Source organism: Phalacrocorax carbo, chromosome 3, assembly GCF_963921805.1.
Source record: "Phalacrocorax carbo chromosome 3, bPhaCar2.1, whole genome shotgun sequence".
Lineage (NCBI taxonomy): Eukaryota > Metazoa > Chordata > Aves > Suliformes > Phalacrocoracidae > Phalacrocorax > Phalacrocorax carbo.
Genome location: NC_087515.1, coordinates 31,729,227 through 31,747,535, shown reverse-complemented (window position 1 = coordinate 31,747,535; position 18,309 = coordinate 31,729,227). Strand labels below are relative to the sequence as shown.

General features: G+C 36.8%; 1 protein-coding gene across 10 annotated transcripts in view; it reads left to right on the top strand.

Annotated features, from left to right (window-relative positions):
- LCLAT1 (lysocardiolipin acyltransferase 1) overlaps nucleotides 1-18,309 on the top strand; it is a 121,323-nt gene that overhangs the window by 42,948 nt on the left and 60,066 nt on the right. For 4 of the 10 annotated variants that reach the window (XM_064446412.1, XM_064446413.1, XM_064446414.1 and 1 more), the window contains 3 exons: nucleotides 1,324-1,492; nucleotides 4,195-4,393; nucleotides 17,076-17,222. In XM_064446412.1, coding sequence (XP_064302482.1) covers nucleotides 1,328-1,492; nucleotides 4,195-4,393; nucleotides 17,076-17,222 — 511 coding nt within the window. In that variant the 5' untranslated portion in view covers nucleotides 1,324-1,327. Of the gene's footprint in view, nucleotides 1-1,323; nucleotides 1,493-4,194; nucleotides 4,394-9,869; nucleotides 9,976-12,053; nucleotides 12,195-12,220; nucleotides 15,236-16,133; nucleotides 16,241-17,075; nucleotides 17,223-18,309 lie in introns of those variants that run through there. The other 6 variants (XM_064446416.1, XM_064446415.1, XM_064446417.1 and 3 more) reach the window with 6 other exon arrangements.

Below are 18,309 nucleotides of genomic sequence, written 5' to 3'. Positions count from 1 at the left end.
TTCTTGTTACTTGTCAACATGAAGTAGCAGAAGCAAATTCATTTGCTAGCAACACTAGTGTTGCCATTTCTTGACTTCTGAATAATTTGCTTTGCAAACATTATTGCCGTGAACATTGCACAAAACATGCTTGAGATAAATCATGGATGTTACAGTACACAAGGCTTAATGGATTACTTTTCCATTGCTCATTTTAAAATTAAAAACACCAGCTTCCTGTTTTTCTTGTCCTGAAGTCCGGTCTATCTGGGCTCTTATAATTTCTAAAACAGCCTGTTAAAAAAGGAATTCAGTAAAGTGACTGAGAAGTGACTTCTGCTTAACCTTTGCTTTTATAAACAATTAGTTGAGTCCTAAATAGAAGAAAACAGTCTATTTTTAGCCCCTAATTTAGAGAATTGATATTTCCACATTTGCTTTGTCATAGCTGGTAGTAGTTGCTAAATTGTGAAAGCTTGTAGCTATTACAAATGCTTGGAGGATTGCTGAGTCTTCTGCCGTAATGCATTAAGAAGCTCGGTGCACTGAACATTGCAATTTATAATAAGGGAGTCTAGCTGATAGCACAGACACTGAAATATTTCAAGTCTAGACTACTGTCTTAAAAACCAAAGGCTATTGGCTTTTTGGTGGAAGAAGTTGGAAAATAACTGATAAGGACAGTTGAAGTACAGCAGACTTCAAAAAGTCAGAAATTCTCTAAGACATGGTGAGTCGGAAGGATTTAGCCACTGCATGTCTGCCCTGTTGTGATGAAAAGGGAACTGGTGTTTGTGAGACTGATCAGCCGTTTCAAGGTTCAGTGGTTTCTGAAGGAGGTTGGACGTAGACCCTCGTTAGATGGTGGTTTCTGCAACACTGGGTTTAGCAAGAAGAAACAAAATGAAGAAGTAGAAAAGCAAAGTTCCCTAACTTCAGAAAATGCTAACATTAGTACTTTGCCAATGGCAGAGGTAATGGCTGAAAAGTTTATTATAACAGGTGTTCTGTTATATAACTCCTCGTACATTTGTATAATAAACATAGCTTTCTGAAGACTTGAGAGTGAATCTATATATTGTAATAAGTAGAGGAAATTATGATGTAGCTGACACTTTTATGACCTCTTTAATATCCCAATGCAGCTTACAAATCTCTGTGTTTATAAAGTTGTTCTACTGCTGTTTGTGAGGTAGACCGTTTTGGTTGCATTTACTGTCATCATGTATTGTTAGCCATGGAAAAAAAGGAGGAATATTACCTCAAACTGGATCTATGGACTAGAAGAGCTATGTAATTATTTTCAGTTTATCTCTCTAACATAATGCCTGTTTTCTCTTTCAGAGCCATGGTGTCATGGAAAGGGATATACTTTGTACTTGCACTATTCTTGGGAAGTTTTTTTGGAAGTATATTCATGCTTGGACCTTTTCTACCTTTGATGTTTATCTCACCGGCCTGGTATCGCTGGATCACTGATTGCATTGTGGCCACTTGGCTCACACTCCCTGTGGTAAGTTGCAGTTTGAGCCAAGTTCTGGGCAAATGTTCATAATCCCACGATTTAGTTTGCTCACTGGCACTTTTAATTTTATTTTATGTTTTTAAAGTTTTTTTTTGCTTTTGTCAAAACAGGCCTTAACATACTTACTATCTGTGGAGACTTAGGCTTTAGCTCAGTGTTGCAGATTGTGTGCCTGCCTACAGCCCCCCTCTTCTTCCACAGTACATAAGTAAACTAATGCCATGTCTTAACTGTACTCTTGAAAAGGCTTTTTTGTGGCATCTCCATCCAGTGTCAGTTAGATGCTGATCAGAGAAGAGTAGGTGAAGCACTAGTAAGCATGAGAATTTTTTAAGTTATAGGCTTCCTAGATGAGTCGTCTTATAAACTCTTCCTTTTGACTGTGCTCCAACTATTTAATTAGGAAGATTATTCACTGTCTGGTACATTGTTGCTGACCTTCACTGTTCTCTTACTTAATCCTCTTAGAATTTAGTCCTTGTAGTTGAATCAGAGGCAAATTATTTCAGGTGAAAAAGAACTTCCCCCTAGAAATGAAGTCTTCCTCACTTAACAGTGCATCCGCTTTATAGCTGTAGGAGTCTGGAAATCAATAACAAAGCTCTTCGCTGAATTTTTCCTGAGGAAAAGCTGTATGAATGGGATCTATCTCTTCATCCATTCTCTAAAAACCAAGGGACTTTGTTCCTCGAGGCCTTTAAAGATTTAATTTTTTCTGACGTAAAAATGCTATATTTGTGTGCAGAAATACACGTCTTGTGGAATAAAGGAAGATTTATTTTTATTACATATCAAATAGTTTCTGCTTTCTCTGTGTCTTGTGTGTTTTAAAGAGGTGCAAGCTGTTTCATGTTCTAAAACTTGTCCTCTTCATCATTACTAAATGCGATGAAATTAGGAGGGAAGAAATAATTACGACTAAAGGGAATAGAGGGATTTTTATTTCTTGCCATGATGAAATTTAGCTGAGTACTGATGGTGTCACAAAATCAATTCTTTCTGCCTGTTTGTCTCCCAATTTTTCTGAAATTGCAAATTCCCCAAAATCAAATACTGGTCTTTTCTTTGATTAGCTGCCCGTGATTTATAATTCTGGATTATTACAACTAGTTTGTGATAACTTGTGCAGTCTAAAAGTTTCATTTCAGCCCACACTAGACCTAAACCAAAATAATTAGAATATTTTTGTGAAAAGGCTTCTGTCTTGTAAGAATCTTGGGGATTTAGGTTCAGGAAAGGCGTCTGAAAAAAGATCTTTGCACCCAGCCTTTTTGAGGCTCAGACTTTGTGTTAGTTTTCTGTCCTTATACTACTCCATTCTTAGTCAGGAGAAGCAGGTACTTGGGTTTGTGTCTCCAAACAATTAACTAATGTTGGACCAGTTGGACTCCAACAGAGAGGCTCAGACCCTGACCTCTGTAAGTATAAGAAACTTCCACCTTCCTCACTCCTCTGCCACGTATTATTTCCTTTCTAGCAGAGTCAGCAGGATGGGACAGTGAATGGGTCTTAACTGTTTAAGTTTAGTTTGGCTTATACTAGCATTAGGGTAAGTAGAAAAGGACATCTGTTCATTATTATGTTTATCTAGATGTTAAATATGTAATAAAATTCTTATTAAACTATCAAAAAAGGCTGCTTCTCACTTGTCTGAAAAGACAACTCTTTACCATTTTGAGCTATATGACCTGTTCTGCTTTTGCAGTGGTCCATAGTTGATAGCAAACACCTTTGCCAGAATTATAGTGAGCCGAATTATTAATATTATTAATATTTGGCCCATATAATGCTTTTCATTCTGAGATCTCAAGCCATTTGCAGTTGTGAGAATGTCATTCCAGTTTTATAGATGACTCAAATTGAGAAATTTGTGTTCTTTGAGGTTCTGTGGCACAGAGGTGGCAGAAATATGAACAGAACAGAAGGTTGTTTTACTTCCTAGGGCTCTGTTTAAATCCCCATACTTTATTCTTTTTCTATATTTTTCTGGAGAAAGAATGGGGAAGAGAAGGTAAGGAGATAATCTGAAGTGCTTCCAATCGTGCTTTGTGGTTTCTTCTTCTGTACTAACTGGGTTGGACAGTGTCCTGCCAGTGGCCCTGATCTTAGGGCCTTAAGTGATACCTCTAGGTAATATCTGCTGTCTACCTCTGTTTCTTGGGATTTTGTACCTCTCCAGTGAGTTTCCACTAGATATTAAAAGGTTGCAAGGCACTAGCATTGTCATCTGTATTTTTGAATTATTTGCCTGGTCCTGGTCTTTTGCTGTAAGCAACCAGCACTCCTCCATATGCCTTCTTGCATGATTTGGGAATGGTTGACCAATAGATTATTTGTGCAGCCAGTCCCTCCTTAGATTTTACTTACCCAAGTTATAATCCATACTGATTCCCTTGTTCTATTCCTACATAATAGTATTCTGGGAAAAACAGGGAAAACCAAGTTTAATGTTGATCGTAGAAGAGTGTTTTTTAAGAAGTGCTATTTAGTTGTTCTTTCCTCTTCCATTAAACAGCTGACTGCTACTGTGGAAAAGTTGGCTGCTTTATTAGAAAACAGTCAGAAGTTTGTTTACCAGCGGTAATGTGAGTGAATAAGTAAAATGAGATAATTCAAATTAATTTTTATTGCTAATGGGCTGATGTTTTTCTTGTGGGTGTAAAGCCATAATATTGAGATATTATTTCTAGGCCTTGCTGGAGATGGTGTTTGGTGCCAAGGTGGTTGTCACTGGTGATGGATTTGTTCCTGGAGAAAGGAGTGTCATTATCATGAACCATCGCACACGAATGGACTGGATGTTCTTGTGGAACTGCCTGCTGCGATACAGCTACCTCAGACTTGAAAAAATCTGTCTCAAATCCAGTCTCAAAAGCATTCCGGGATTTGGTAGGTCACTAAACCCTTTAATTTTAAAGGAAAATGTGTTTAAATTTTGCACAGCACTGTACATACCCTGTTACATGCCCTATGTTTAAATGCTATTTCAGTATTTTTAAACCTTTGTGTAAAATATGTGGCATATTGAGCAATTAAACCATAAATTTGCCAGAGGACACCTGGATTACATGCTTAAGCCTTTCTTTTTAAAGATACTGCATGGGCTGCTGTTGCTTATAGGTAAAAATATTTCTGCTTTACGTACTGAAAGCACTTTTCAAAATTATGAAAAAGATTTTATGATTCTTCTCAGTGTTTCTTTCAACACTTCATTTTTGGTGCTATTTCACCCCACATTGCAAATGCTCTCATCAGGCTTCTTTCTTCATTATCCAATTTATACTATTGAGAAGATTAAAAAAAAAAAAAAAAGAAATAAAAAGCCCTGTAGGCAATTGCAAAGTTGATGGTTCATTTTAATAACTGTAGTTTTAAATTGAACTTGGTCACGCAAAATATGCTGTACAGGATATGAAATAATCAGTATTTATAGTGATGTAGGCTGGAAACGGATCTGAGTTGCACGTACTCAGGGAAATAATTTCAGATGGGCCAAAAATTGTTGCACAAATGGTTTCTGAATAAATAGGCAGACTTATCTGAAATAAAAGCATCTCTGCATTTTATTTATCTCTTAGATTTATTTGCTGTTTTATACAAAACTAGCTTGGGCAGGATATGCGTCAACTTTATGATGTCAAAAGAGTAACCTTATTTATGGTTCCCTTTTGTCAGGCCATTTATCTGAACAGATAATTTTGGCAGGATTCCATATGGAGGAACTCTCATACTGTGGCACCAGTATTGTATTCACTTGCTGGGTGTTTAGTTCTCTTAAGTAAGAGCTGCAACTAGGTAACATACTTCTTCCCTAACAGTCAAACATGAAGGTCAATTTTACTTGATAAAAGACATTTCTTTTAATGTTACAGGAAATGAGAAAATGCGTTTTTAGATAAATGTTTTATCTTCATAATAGAGCAGAGATGTTTTGAAATGTTGGAATCAGCTGCAAATGCAACTTTTTAAAGCAACGATGGAAGATGGAATCAGGAGTATACTCTGCAAGATTCATAGGTTTATATCTTCAAAAGTAGCATGTATTTTTTTTATAACAAAACATTTGTATGTTTGCTTGTTAATGCCTTTAATAAAATTGGAAGGTCAGCTCCAGGAGCTTGGATGCTATGTTATGCTTGGCAAAATTTGGAATTTGGTTCCTGAAAGGGTGTCAGGAGTTATTTAGAGGTGGTGGTGGTTGTTCTTGTAGTTTGGGTGTGGTGGTTTTTTTGTTTTTTTTTTTTTTTTTTTTTAAATTCTCAGTTCTCAGAATTAAGCTGTGAATTCTGTTCTCTCCATAGACTGAGCACATCTAATAGATTTGATGAGTAGGCTCCAGCAGATGGACCTGTGGCAGGTCAATGTTAGCACGCCACGATGCTGTTTTTGTTCGTAGTCTGATATAGCTTAAGCCACTAACAAAATTCTGGGCTCGTACTACACTTCGTGGGCTGTGATGGTAGAGGTGGCACAGGCAGACGCTTACTTCTGTTATTTGCATTACAGGATGACAATTTCTGGCAGTAGAGTGGATGCCTGGATCTGTAGTGTTATAATAATAACCACAATAGTGTTATAATAAATAAACCACTATTTATATGCCAGATCCCCAAGCACCCTCCACATTATATGAGCTTTGAGTACTTTGGTTGCAATGTTGTGAATTTTAGCTTATTTTTTAGTAGACTGTTAATGTTGTGTTATTAGTCACAGGAGAGGAATCCAGCTAAACTATGTCCTTCACTCAAGCCATAATTTGGTAGTCTAAATAGATGTTCAGCTTCTGTTCTAACATAGTGTATCTAAAAAGAGGCCTTAGAAATACATGTCGCCGTGTTCAGTCAGCCTGTGTTTTTGGTGGTGGATTCTTGCAAAACTTAAGCATTCTGTATAGCCACGTAATTAGGGGACAGTTGGAAAGAGAGACTGTTGGATGAAATTGAGGTTTACAGTAGAAGATTTCATCATGAATCTGCATGAAGCTTGGTGGAGCAGTGATATAGCAGAAAGCGGTGTCCAAAGTGGACAACCCTGAATCTCACCAGTAAGAGCAGAATTTCTCCGACTCACCTCTAATGGCCCTGCTGTGGTAATGTGATATACTTTTAATAGGTTTTTGTCAGATTTTTTTTTTTGTTAAATTGTGTCTGGTGGTTTCATGTAAAAGTTTTGTTTATTTTATGAGCAGATAACTTGGAAATCAGCTGGACAGTTGCAGTGCACTGCAACTATAATTGATACCTTAGATGTTGATAATTTAAGGTGTTACATTTGTGGAAATTAGAACAGCTACTTTCATCATGTCTTTCAGTTTCATCTTTTCATATATTTATATGAATTAGTTGTACATAGTCAAAAGTATAGGATTACAGAAGCATTGATATATTGGCTAACTGTAACGTCTAATAAATCTTTACCTAATGGTAATTTTGGTTTGATTTTGAGAAGTATTTGAATGAATAAATTGTATTGCTTTCAGCGCAATTTTTTCTGATCTTTCAAAGTATTTTTTTAAACAAGCATTTAATTTAAAATTATGCGTAAGATAAGGTTTATAAATGCAACCCTTTGATTTCCGTGTTGCTGAAAACCGTTCGAGTATTAAGCATTGCACCTTTGTTTTTATATGTACTATCCCAGGCAGGGTGTAAAAATAGGTCTAGGAGAGATTATACTGATCCAAGTGGTATATATGGTAGGTGAAGGGCAAAGCTTGGAATGCAAATAGATCCAGAGTCCTTGTCGCCCCCTTTGTAGGTTAAAAGTGTAAAGGTATCAAATTTAATGAGTCTGTATTGCAAGTAGGCAGTTATTTTCTAGTTAATTATAATTAAAATCAGAGGAGTCAGTTTTTCAAGGAGAAGCATTGGGTCACTTATCTAGTTCTTAAGTTATTAATTCTTTGCATTCCAGTGCATAAAAAAAAAACTTTGATTAAAGGTGAGCCTTAAAAAAGAAGCCCAAAGGAAAACAGATGGTCCTTCCTTCCTGGAACTGTAGCTTTGGCTTGATAAATTGTGTGCAGTAAAGTTTTCAAAAAGAGGTATTACATTTCAGTAATCTCAATTTCAGAAACATTCTTGCAGTGTTTCAGTACAACTTGCCAAAGTTGGTGTCTCGAGGGAGCACTACTCTGGTCTTAGCTGTTGCTGCAGTTTCTCATCTGACATCATCAGAAACTACTGACACATTCTGCAGTGTCAGTTTTCAAGGAGAATTTCTAATGGCATTGTCAGTTTCCTGCGTAGTCTGGCAAGATATGACTTCTCTACAGTACTTGTAATAGATATCTACAATTTATATTCTTGCCTATTCTCAATCAGGAATAGCATCTGAGGTGACACAGATTATAATGCAGTTGTGTTCAGCATATGCTATGGAATGCACACTGTTCAGGTAGGTACCAAGGAACATACCCAGTAGTGTTGGATGACCAGATAATGACTAGAAGTTAGTCTTGTCCTTTTAATTTTTTTCTTAATTTAATTTGTAAAAGTCTTGTGTAAGACTTCACTGGAAGTAGAGATTTATTTTAATGAAGGACAGTTCGCCTGTGTTGGGTGGACTTGCATTAACATTTGGGTTTTAGTGGTTAAAAGTGCCTTGACACGTAAATGAAAAATAAATTAAAATTTGGGTTTAACTTGAGCAGTCTCAGATAAACTGATAGAAAAATGAGGGAGGGTAACCAAAGAGGTTAGTGTCAGTGCATGGCTGCTGTGTGAGGTAATAACTCTGTTTTGCTTAATGCAGATGCAAAAGACAGCACCGTAATTTGTGTACAAATACGAAGTCTGAAGGTGCTGCAGTCACCATTGATGGATGTATCTTGAAGGTAACTTACCATTTTTGAAAAGGCTCACTGAGACTGCTAAAGCAGGGAATTATAGCTGGAGCAGATGGGGGCAGGAACAGGTAAGGAAAGGACAAGGTGATGAAGGAAAAAGAGGAGAATAAGCAAAGCTGGCAAACCTGGAGTAGTTAGGAGCAGCGATAACCGAGTAACTGTCCAGATCTTCATCTCTGTATTCAAGTTATTCTGTAACTAACAATGCTCTTGAAGAGACTGCAAGATGTGGGTTTTTAGTTCTTGTTTTTCACTCAACCAGTCACTCATGTGTTGTAGCTCTCAAAGGTTTGAGTTAGGTTTGGCCCTCGTTATGTTAAGTGCCAGGAAAAAAACTCAAAGAACTTCTGCTCTATTTCAGCACTGGGCTTAGCCCCACCAATCTCTTACTGCATGTCAGTTGATCCATTGTAGCTGTCCATGTGTGTGAGCTTCGCCTGAAGCAAATGCAAAGTAATTTGAGTCATCTTAGTTTTCAGTGAAGCAGGGCAAAACAACTCAAGTTATCCTGCCTTTGCCGTGGGCTAAGAGCGTGCATACAGACAGCTATGATGGATCAGAAGGAAAATATTGGTGTCGCTAAGCCTAGAAAATTTTAGCACTTAACTCAATTGGAGTATAGTTAAAGGAGCATGCTGTGGGGAATCTGTATGCGTTTATATTGGCATGGAAGTGTTTGTGCTGCCACAGCTACTTCTGTAGGTAGGGATATAAATACTTCAGCATAAAGTGTCTTTGTTCAGGCTACAGCTGGATTTGCATTCAAATTCTTATCGATAGAGCTTATTGGTTTAAAAAAATTAAGTGTAGTCTACCGAACTTTGTAGTATAGCCCATGTGTCAACTATCTTTGTTACATTAAAATAGACTGAAATGAGAGTTTTGAGGAGCTGTGACATTTTGTCTTCTAGCATTTCAGTTATGAGCTGCCAGACTTAATTACCTTAGATTTGTTATCCTACGTGATTTTTGAAGTGGAAGTTGGAAAGTATGCTCTCTAATGGAAAGCACTATTGTTGTTCTACCAGTTGTTCATGGTGAAGGCAGATATGCAAGACTCTTTTGGTGGAGTTTTAAGTGTGAGGGAAGGATTATACTTGGAAGCAAAAATTCAGCTTAATTTGCCTGTAACTCTACGTGCATTTTTTGTGGGGAACAAAAGACTTAGGTGCCTGTTTCCCACCTTGGGTCTTCCGGGAAAAGCATAAAAGGAATATTTTCAGAAGTATACCACAGAAATTCTCCCAACTCTGTCAAGGAAAAAAAAAAGACTAGCCTGTCTTCCATTAAAATGTTCCTTATCCTTTCTATATAATGAATCCAGTTTCTCTCTGCCCCTTTTGCCTTTCCAAAACACACATCAAAAGAGTGAGATCAGATGCTAAACTTTCTTGTTCCCCAATTTTATAAAGTACAAGTGATGAAGAGAGTGGTTATTTTGTCCAAGCTCACAGAACAAATAACAGCAGAATTAGGATGGTGTGTTTTTCCCAACTTACGCTCCTTTGCCGTTATTAGTGGGTTATGCAGCACCTGTATGGATCAGCTCATCAGGCTGAGTTACTTTTGCGGTCCTCCCATAAGGAGATGGAGTATCTGAAGAGGATGCAGGCCTACGGAAGAGGTATTGAATTGTAAAATATCTCACTGTTTCTGACTTGCAGTAGAGATGACCTATCCATGGGAAAGACTTGCACTGTTTTGTGGGGCCTCTTTGTTGTTCCTGGCAATCTAACAGCCAGAGGTTGTTTCCTTTCTGTCTTTGGAGATTCTGGAATGATGTGGGGCTTTTCTCCAGATATGTATTGGGCAAGACTCATCTTTTTTAATACTTAAGTTTTCATGCTCTGTTTCACTGTATTGATGTATTTCTAAAATTCATTAGAAAAAGCAGCTTTCCAGCCATCCTAGAGATTTAAGCCTTTGCTTTAGTTCGCTTTAGTTCTGAGTAATGATGTGTTATTCTGATTTCACACAGTACATCAAATTAAATTTGAAGTGTTATTTTAAGATGGATATTGTAATTGAATAGGTTTAATGTTCCTTAACAGCATTTATACCATTTTAGCACAGATTTCATGTAAGTAGCATTGATACAATGGTAGAGTTAATAATCCGATTGTCCATATTCTATAAAAATGGCATAATTTAGGAAATAGAATGAATATTTGAATATGAAGTGTTGAAAAAGTATCCATGATTAAGGGATTGAATACTGAAAGAATACTTTCCAAGAGCATGGTATACCTCTGACAGAGAGCTTTATATGCATTTTTATCCTGCTATTGCTGTAATGATTTTTTTTTTTTCCTTATGTTCTGTCACACTTTTGTGTGTGTGTGTATTGTCTGAGAGGTACCAATTCTTCAATGGAATATCCTTTCTAGAAGGTTTCACAGGTAAATTTCCACAGCTAAGACACAGGCCACTCTCTGGCTAGCTTTTTGACAACATTGTTATTTCCCTGACAAATAAATCTCACACTGTAAACTTTGTTTGAAGAAGCCTCTAATTGTATTTTAAATAAACAACAAGCTAAAGCAGAAGTATCTGCTGGCACATACTGTATTCTCTCAGAAGAGAATGAAGCAGGGCAAAGGAAATGCAGAAAGTGTTAATATTTGAACGTGACAAATATAAAATTTAGAATATTTTGGTACTGAAACAGATGCATGAGAACTATGGGGAAATCAAAGGTAAAACTGAGCTCAGCAAAACAAGAATATTTTTCTTCTTTTCAGTTACCTTAAAATTCTGTGTTTCTGACCTTGATTTTTGTTCACTTAAGTTATTTTAGTAAGAAGAAAAAGGTTTAGGCTTCACATACATTGGAAGAGATGATATTAGGTCCAAGTAAAAACTAGACTTTATGGTATATACATGTATGAAATATATAGTCTGAACATAAACTGAATGTGACCACAAAAATAATTTAAAAACAGATGTAGATTAAAGTCTTTTTATCTTTAATTAATTTTTTAATCTTTAGATTAAAGTATTTTTTAAGGCTAAAGTCAGATTCAGAGTCTGATAGGGCAAGGCAATAGCGAAAGCATACTGGCATCTATTTAGGCACCTTACAAATAGATTGAATCAAATGAATAAATAGATTGAACCAGATGTTTCACTATAAAATTAGGAATGCTACTGTGAATCTGTATTTGTGAATTTTGTCTCTTAGCTAGTTTTGTAATTTGCTCAAAGAATTCACCAAATATGGTGGTAGTTGTTCAATTCATTATACTCCTATTAACTACATTACTGGAAATGAGCATAGTTTAAAGAAACTTCCCAGGAGCAGAGATTGTGCATTACAAGATTATTTCAGAAAGCATGTCTTTATTTATCTTCCTGGTTTGTGCATTCAAACCATTACATTAAATTAAAAAAGTCTTTTAATTTCTAGTTTGCTTTGGGTTATTAGACATAAAACTATCTATAAAAACCAGTAAAATGGCTGACTAATTAAATTTGCAGAAATCTGTTCCGCAGTCTATACTGATGAAGACTTAACTGTATATACATAGCAACTTTAAGCCTGGCTTCCTGTGTGATTTTCTGTGTGCTAATATCTTTTTAATATCTACCCGTCTTTAAAATAAGGAACATTCAGAATTGCATGGTTGTTGCCTTGTGGATATTTTGTGTGGCAAAACATTTGGCATAACAAACTGTTAATGGACCCAATTATTTGTATTACAGTGGGATCATGTGCTTCCGAGTGATTTCCCTTATTAAGCCTAGATGTCTGGTCCACTGTTGCCTCAAAAGCCCTGATCAGGACCAGACCCCTGCTGAATACAGGCGCACTGAGTAATGCTTTCATTTTTGACCAAGATAATGGTATGAAAAATGAGTGAATAATGCAGTGGAAGAAAAGAGGGAGGATGAATGAATATAATAACAAAATCCTGTAGTTAGGCTTTCTACTTTCCTACTTGTTTCTATAGTTTTGCATAATTTATTGAATTTATTTGTGGGGGCAGGGGGGCTAGTATTATCAGCCATTCTGTTACATTGCAGAATACATAAATTTATACATGTATACCTATCTATATCATAGATACAGAAATACATAGATAACATTTTCTTGATATGTGTATATTTGCTCTTAATATCAAACATAATCCTCTTACAGAGACATGACATTTTGAGGGGTATCTAATTTCTGAGCTACTTATGGAAATGTACATAAAATAGTGATACAAAACCAAACACAGACTTTTTTTTTTGCACAACTCATCTCTTTCTCTCTTTATTGCCACCTCCACCCCTAGTATCTACTTACTCCCAAATTACCTTTGCAATGAAAACACACTTAAGAAATTTCAGCTTCAAGTATTGTTTTCTTTTAAAGGATTTTGGGGTGGGGCAAACAGAAGTCCAGGGTCTTAGAATTTAAAAAGCTTTGCACTTGCAACTAGCGTTTTTAATACAATGCTGCAAATTCTCAACCTGCATAAGCTGCAATTTGCTTTATCCTTAAGGCAGTAAGGAAATTCTTACATACAGCATGTTTCTCTTGTTCAACAGAAGGCTTTCCTTTTTGTGTAAGTGTAATTTTTTTTCTGTGTAGAATTACATCCTGATAAAGCCTTATTGAAGTGTGGAACACATACCATTAGTGTGTATGTTTTACTTAAGATTTGGAGCTGCCTTTTAAAATCTTTTTTTCAGCTCTGAAAAGTTGATTTAAAGGTCAGTGTGGCTAGCTACTCTACCGTGTAGGTTTTCGCGCTGCTGTTTTGCGATTTTGAACAAGAGATGTGTAGTGTGATGCTTTTTGTATACTTTTCCAGGCGATGTTTGTTATCAGCAATGTGGTCTATTACAAGATGACTGTTTTAGCAAAGAAGTGGAGTTGCATTATCATGATCTCTTTAGCTTTGTTCCGCTGCTCTGTTTTTATAACTGATGATTTCTCAAGAATCTGAGAATCAAAAGACAACCATTTTTCCCCAGTCAAGTAAATGCTGCCTTTGCTAGGAAAATTCCTGTTGCCTGGGAGATTTAGGATGGCCAAAAACATTGTGCAAAAGACCAAAATATAATTACTTTTCTTGGACAATATGTTGACCTAAACTTCACAATAATTAACTGAACACGCTGTCTCACTGCAGGCTGCGCAGGAGAAGCTACTTCCTTCTGCTGCTTAATCATAAATCTTGCTGATTAGCAAAACCATTCATTTTGCCCATTGCTTTACTGAATTCCTCTTGTTTCTCTGTGGATTCCACATCGTGCCAAAGACTTGTTACATGTTGTTTTTCCAGCAGCACAATGCAGACACACTGTAGAATGGAAATCAAAGCGAGAGCTGCTTTTGCTTTGTTCAAAGGCATGTGTCTGCAAGCCTGTGCTGGGTTTCCTCCCCGCTTGAATCTGGTGGGATGGTAAGACATGTAAACAGCAGGCATTCTCCCCAGCGGTGCACGAACCAGGGTTTTGGCTGAAGGCAGTAATTCATGTTTTTGTTGCCTTTCACTGGAGGCCTTAAAGCTTGAGCAAATGTGGAAGATTCTTCCACTTTTATAGATGGAAAAATAGTTAGGTGCAGTGTGCCATGCTAGGCTAAATCAGGAGGAAAAGCTGGGTCCTTTACTATTAGTCATCTGACTGTTAGATAGTTTGTTTTTATTTGAGCAGTCATGACCATTTATTTAGATACACACTTAAAGATAGAAGTATTCTTCCAGAACATTGGACATTATGTATTGGAAAAGTTAGAAAATCAAACCTGTTGTTTATTTGAAACACTGGATGCCTTCCAACTCCCTTCCCTCTCTTTCTTCCTCCTCCCCAACACCCTACTGTCATTACATTACTGCCTCTGTTTAATTTTTCATAGCCCGTATATAACACCACCACTTAGGGCAGGAATGGGAAACTACTGCGTTATATCCTGTGCTTTAAGGCAGTTTAGTCAGGTAAAATATGAGTCATCCAAGCAGCAGCTTTCGTAGTAGCTAAGGGTGTTTGTAATTTGATGTTCACAGTGCTGTTAAAGAATGATCACTAGAAAGAGTTTATATAATTTAAAGCCTTGTGCTGCATGAAGAAAGATAGAGGAGAGGGTAGGATCTGGCAGTGAGGTTTTTTCCATGCTCCCTCTCTATTATGGACCAAAATCACTCTTCCTAAGGAGCTGCTGACCTGGGAAACTATCAGCAGGCTTCCCAAGTGAGCATTTATTTTGCTTCTCGTTTCCCTTCTTTCCGCCTACGGACTCTGCTGTGATGAGAACACAAGGACTGAATAATTCAGGCCTGTTGTGTGATACCACACAATAAAATGGTTTAGCACAGTACAGGTTTTGCATAAACTAGTTTAGGCATAGTGTCTAGGGTACATAAAACATACAAAAAGGTCTGGGTGGAGACGTAAGAACAATTGGAAAACACCAAAACCACAGCACAACTTTCCTAATCTATGTATTTTCCACTCTATTCCTTGGAGCATCTACATTCTCAGAGTTGTAAATGGTATGGTACAAGGCATGTCTGTTTCTGCTTAGAGGGCTTTTTTCCTTTGCTGTATCCATTTTTATGAATTTATTTTCAGATGCGGTATCATAGAATCATAGTATTTCTCAAGTTGGAAGGGACCCATAAGGATCATTGAGTCCAACTCCCTGCTCCTTGCAGGACTACCTAAAACTAAACCATATAACTAAGAGCATTGTCCAGATGCTCCTTCAACTCTGACAGGCTTGGTGCCATGATCACTTCCATGGGGAGCCTGTTCCAGCGACCAGCCATCCTCTCAGTGAAGAACATTTTCCTGATGTCCAGTCTGAACTTCCCCTGATGCAGCTTCATACCATTTCCATGTATCTTCTAGAGCAACCGAATGCTTTGGCAACATTTGGTATTTGGCAACATGTGGTATGAAAAGATGTCCTCTTTATATAACACAATGACAAATGTGAAAATGAAGCCCTAATTAGTTCAATTTAAAATATCGTTTTTGCACCATTGTAGTGGCATGTATTGTAGCAGTAGGAGATGATTAAATACCAGAATAGAGCACAGTTAAATTACGTAAGTTATTTTTCAGTTACTTTAAAATTGACCTTTTTTTTCCTGCAAATAATTTGTTTAAACATGGATAGACTCTATTAATAAAGCTCTGCTGATGCTTCTTGACACTGCTGATGTAGGAATGTGATATATGCATAGATACACAGAAAACGTGGTCAAAGTTTAGTTTTGTTTACCAGAGGGTTTTTAACAAGCACAGCATGCAAATTTGAAAAAATTTGCTGAGACTGCATTCTCAGCATTTCTTTTCTTAATTCATATAACCACTTCCAGTATTCAGTTATCTGGTTATCATTCATTAGCTGAGTATCTGAGACTTGTTACGTCCAGATTACAGAAGGCATGTTAGTTATGCATGCTCTGTCTGTTTAGTTGATTTAAAAATAAAGTGCCTACCCCATGATACAGGTTACAAATCTTTAACAATACAATTAACATTCCTATCTAATACAGAAGAGATTATGCAGCTTGGTTAATACATTATCCAGGCTGACTGACTTGTGAAGTTGATTTAGAAATTGGTGACTTTAATAAGTGATTTTCTAGCATGTGCTCCTTGTAAGATATTGCCATGAATGGAATAGAAAGGAGTCCCTGTAAAGAGAAGCTGAAATAAAATGCAAGAATAACGTGCTGAAAGTCACCAGCAAAGGAAAAACAGAGTTTTGAGAACGGTGGTGAGTAAAGAGGAGGATGGGAAGCTCTGATGTGTTCTCTTTGATGTGGAATATCTAATCTCCAGGTTTTCTGATGAGACACAAGCTAGCCAAGTACGGTGGTCAAGCAACGACTTGCTCCTCTGAGCCCTGTTTAAGAAAGGAGCATCACAGGCATGTGGCAGAACTGGAGGTCTGATTTTTCATCCTGTTGTCTGAACTAGTGGACAGGACTTCTAATATTAAAACGTGTATTGAATACTAAATTGCGCCAAAAAAGCCAAGAATGTTTATTGAAGATAATGGCGTGTGACCCCTAGGCTGCAGGCTCAGCAGCAATTTCATTTATTTAACTGCATTACATTGTCTGTTTTGATGTCAAGCTGTAAATCTTCACAGTTGTCTCGTGTATTAATATAAACAAATGGATATATATCAAATTTTCCTGTCAAGTCTAAAGAACAACCTTGTATTTTCTTCTATTATTAATGAAGATTATAAGACGGTATATATAATAAACCCCTCGAAGCAATAGACATTTTCTGCACAATGCGCATAGTTAACATGCACTATTAAGAGCAACTATTGCTATATAATGCAGCTTTCTTATATCGTGCAGTGTATTGCTGAGATGCCTGTTCGCAGGGACAGTGCCTTCCCTTGAGCAAATCAGCGTTGCAGTGATTAAGGGTATTATAGTGAGGGCCATGGTTTTAAATACTTCACCTCAAGACAGCATTGACCCTATTCTTACTTTCTGGAAAGCTTTTCTAACTCCCCTAACTTGAGTTTGCAAAACTGTAGCCAGTCCAAATTTATGTAGATTTATTTATATAGATTATGCATTCTGTTGCTTCCTATCCAAAATGCCTTTTACAAGGTAACTAAGTGCTCTTAATCAGAGGTGAGGATGGGCAGGCAGTAAATAAAATGTTGTGTCTAACACATTTTACAAAATATTTTGGAATAATAGACACTGGAAGTATCAGAGTGAAATGTTACTAAAGGTGTATTTTTTTAAACTTTAGGCTGGGCGATGCAGGTTGCTGCCTTTGTTTTCATTCAGAGAAGGTGGGAAAATGACAAAAGTCACTTCGAAAAAATGCTGGATTATTTCTGTGACATTCGCGAACCACTACAACTCCTCATCTTTCCAGAAGGAACTGATCTCACAGGTAGGCTGCATTTTAATCTTCTTGTGGAATGTTCAATGTGGAAATTCTTTGTTGTTTATGGAAATAGTTAAAGTTCAAGGCAGGAGAAAGTCTGGATTCTCATGGCCAGTAGAAATTATAGTTAATGATCATATGTGCTGATTCATTTGAGAGGCGCAAATGTAGTTCCACTGAGAGGCTTTGCCAGTCTTCCTGAAGTAACTGTTATATTTCAAAGCATCTGATGATTGAAATGGCATTATATTGGTCAGTACTGTGTGTACATTGCATTAGCAAAAGTGGGTTTCAAGACCTGGATAAAATCACTTGTATGTTGCTATTTCCCGTATTACTGGGGCAAACAGTGCAAAATCATTTCAGACCTATGGAAGAGTGGCTGAAGAGAACTAATGATTCTATTAGATTTCTTGCCAGTGTTGAAGATGACTCAATTACCCATAAAAGAAAACATTGCAAGAATGTTCTGTGGTGGTTCATGCCTGCAGCATGATTTGATAAGCATCATCTTTAAATAGAAAATCAATTCCAATTAAACTTCTACATTTTAGCTTATTTAAAAGATTTTCACAATACTTCCTGTTGCAGATATTCTTAAATCATATTTTACTACAATGCCAGATCAGTAAGTGCTAGACACAGTATAAAAATAACTAACATATACTGCTATTTTTTCTTCTGTATTCCTGATATTCTTAAAAATGGATTTGTATAGTGTTCAGGTGCTGTCACACTGTAGGGAATTGCCATCACTTGATCAGCCTTCCTAAAAGAGGATAAATTCATTGTAGGTTCTTGGACTGCTTCACATGATATCTCTTGTTGAATTAGTTATTTTGTATCTAAAATTAGGGAGAAGGATGGGAATTATTTCACTTAAATATTTGTCTTTCTTTGAATTCATTAACAACTCTCCCCTCCTATCTCTGAATTATGAGACGAAATCTTAATCTTACTCATGGAGTCAGGAGACTCCTCACTGGGTCACTCACATTCTTTCTGAACAGGTGTTGCCATCTCAAGATGATTGAAAGAATTGGATTGTTTGTAATTTATTCCATAAATTATGTCCACTTTCTAATCCCTCTCA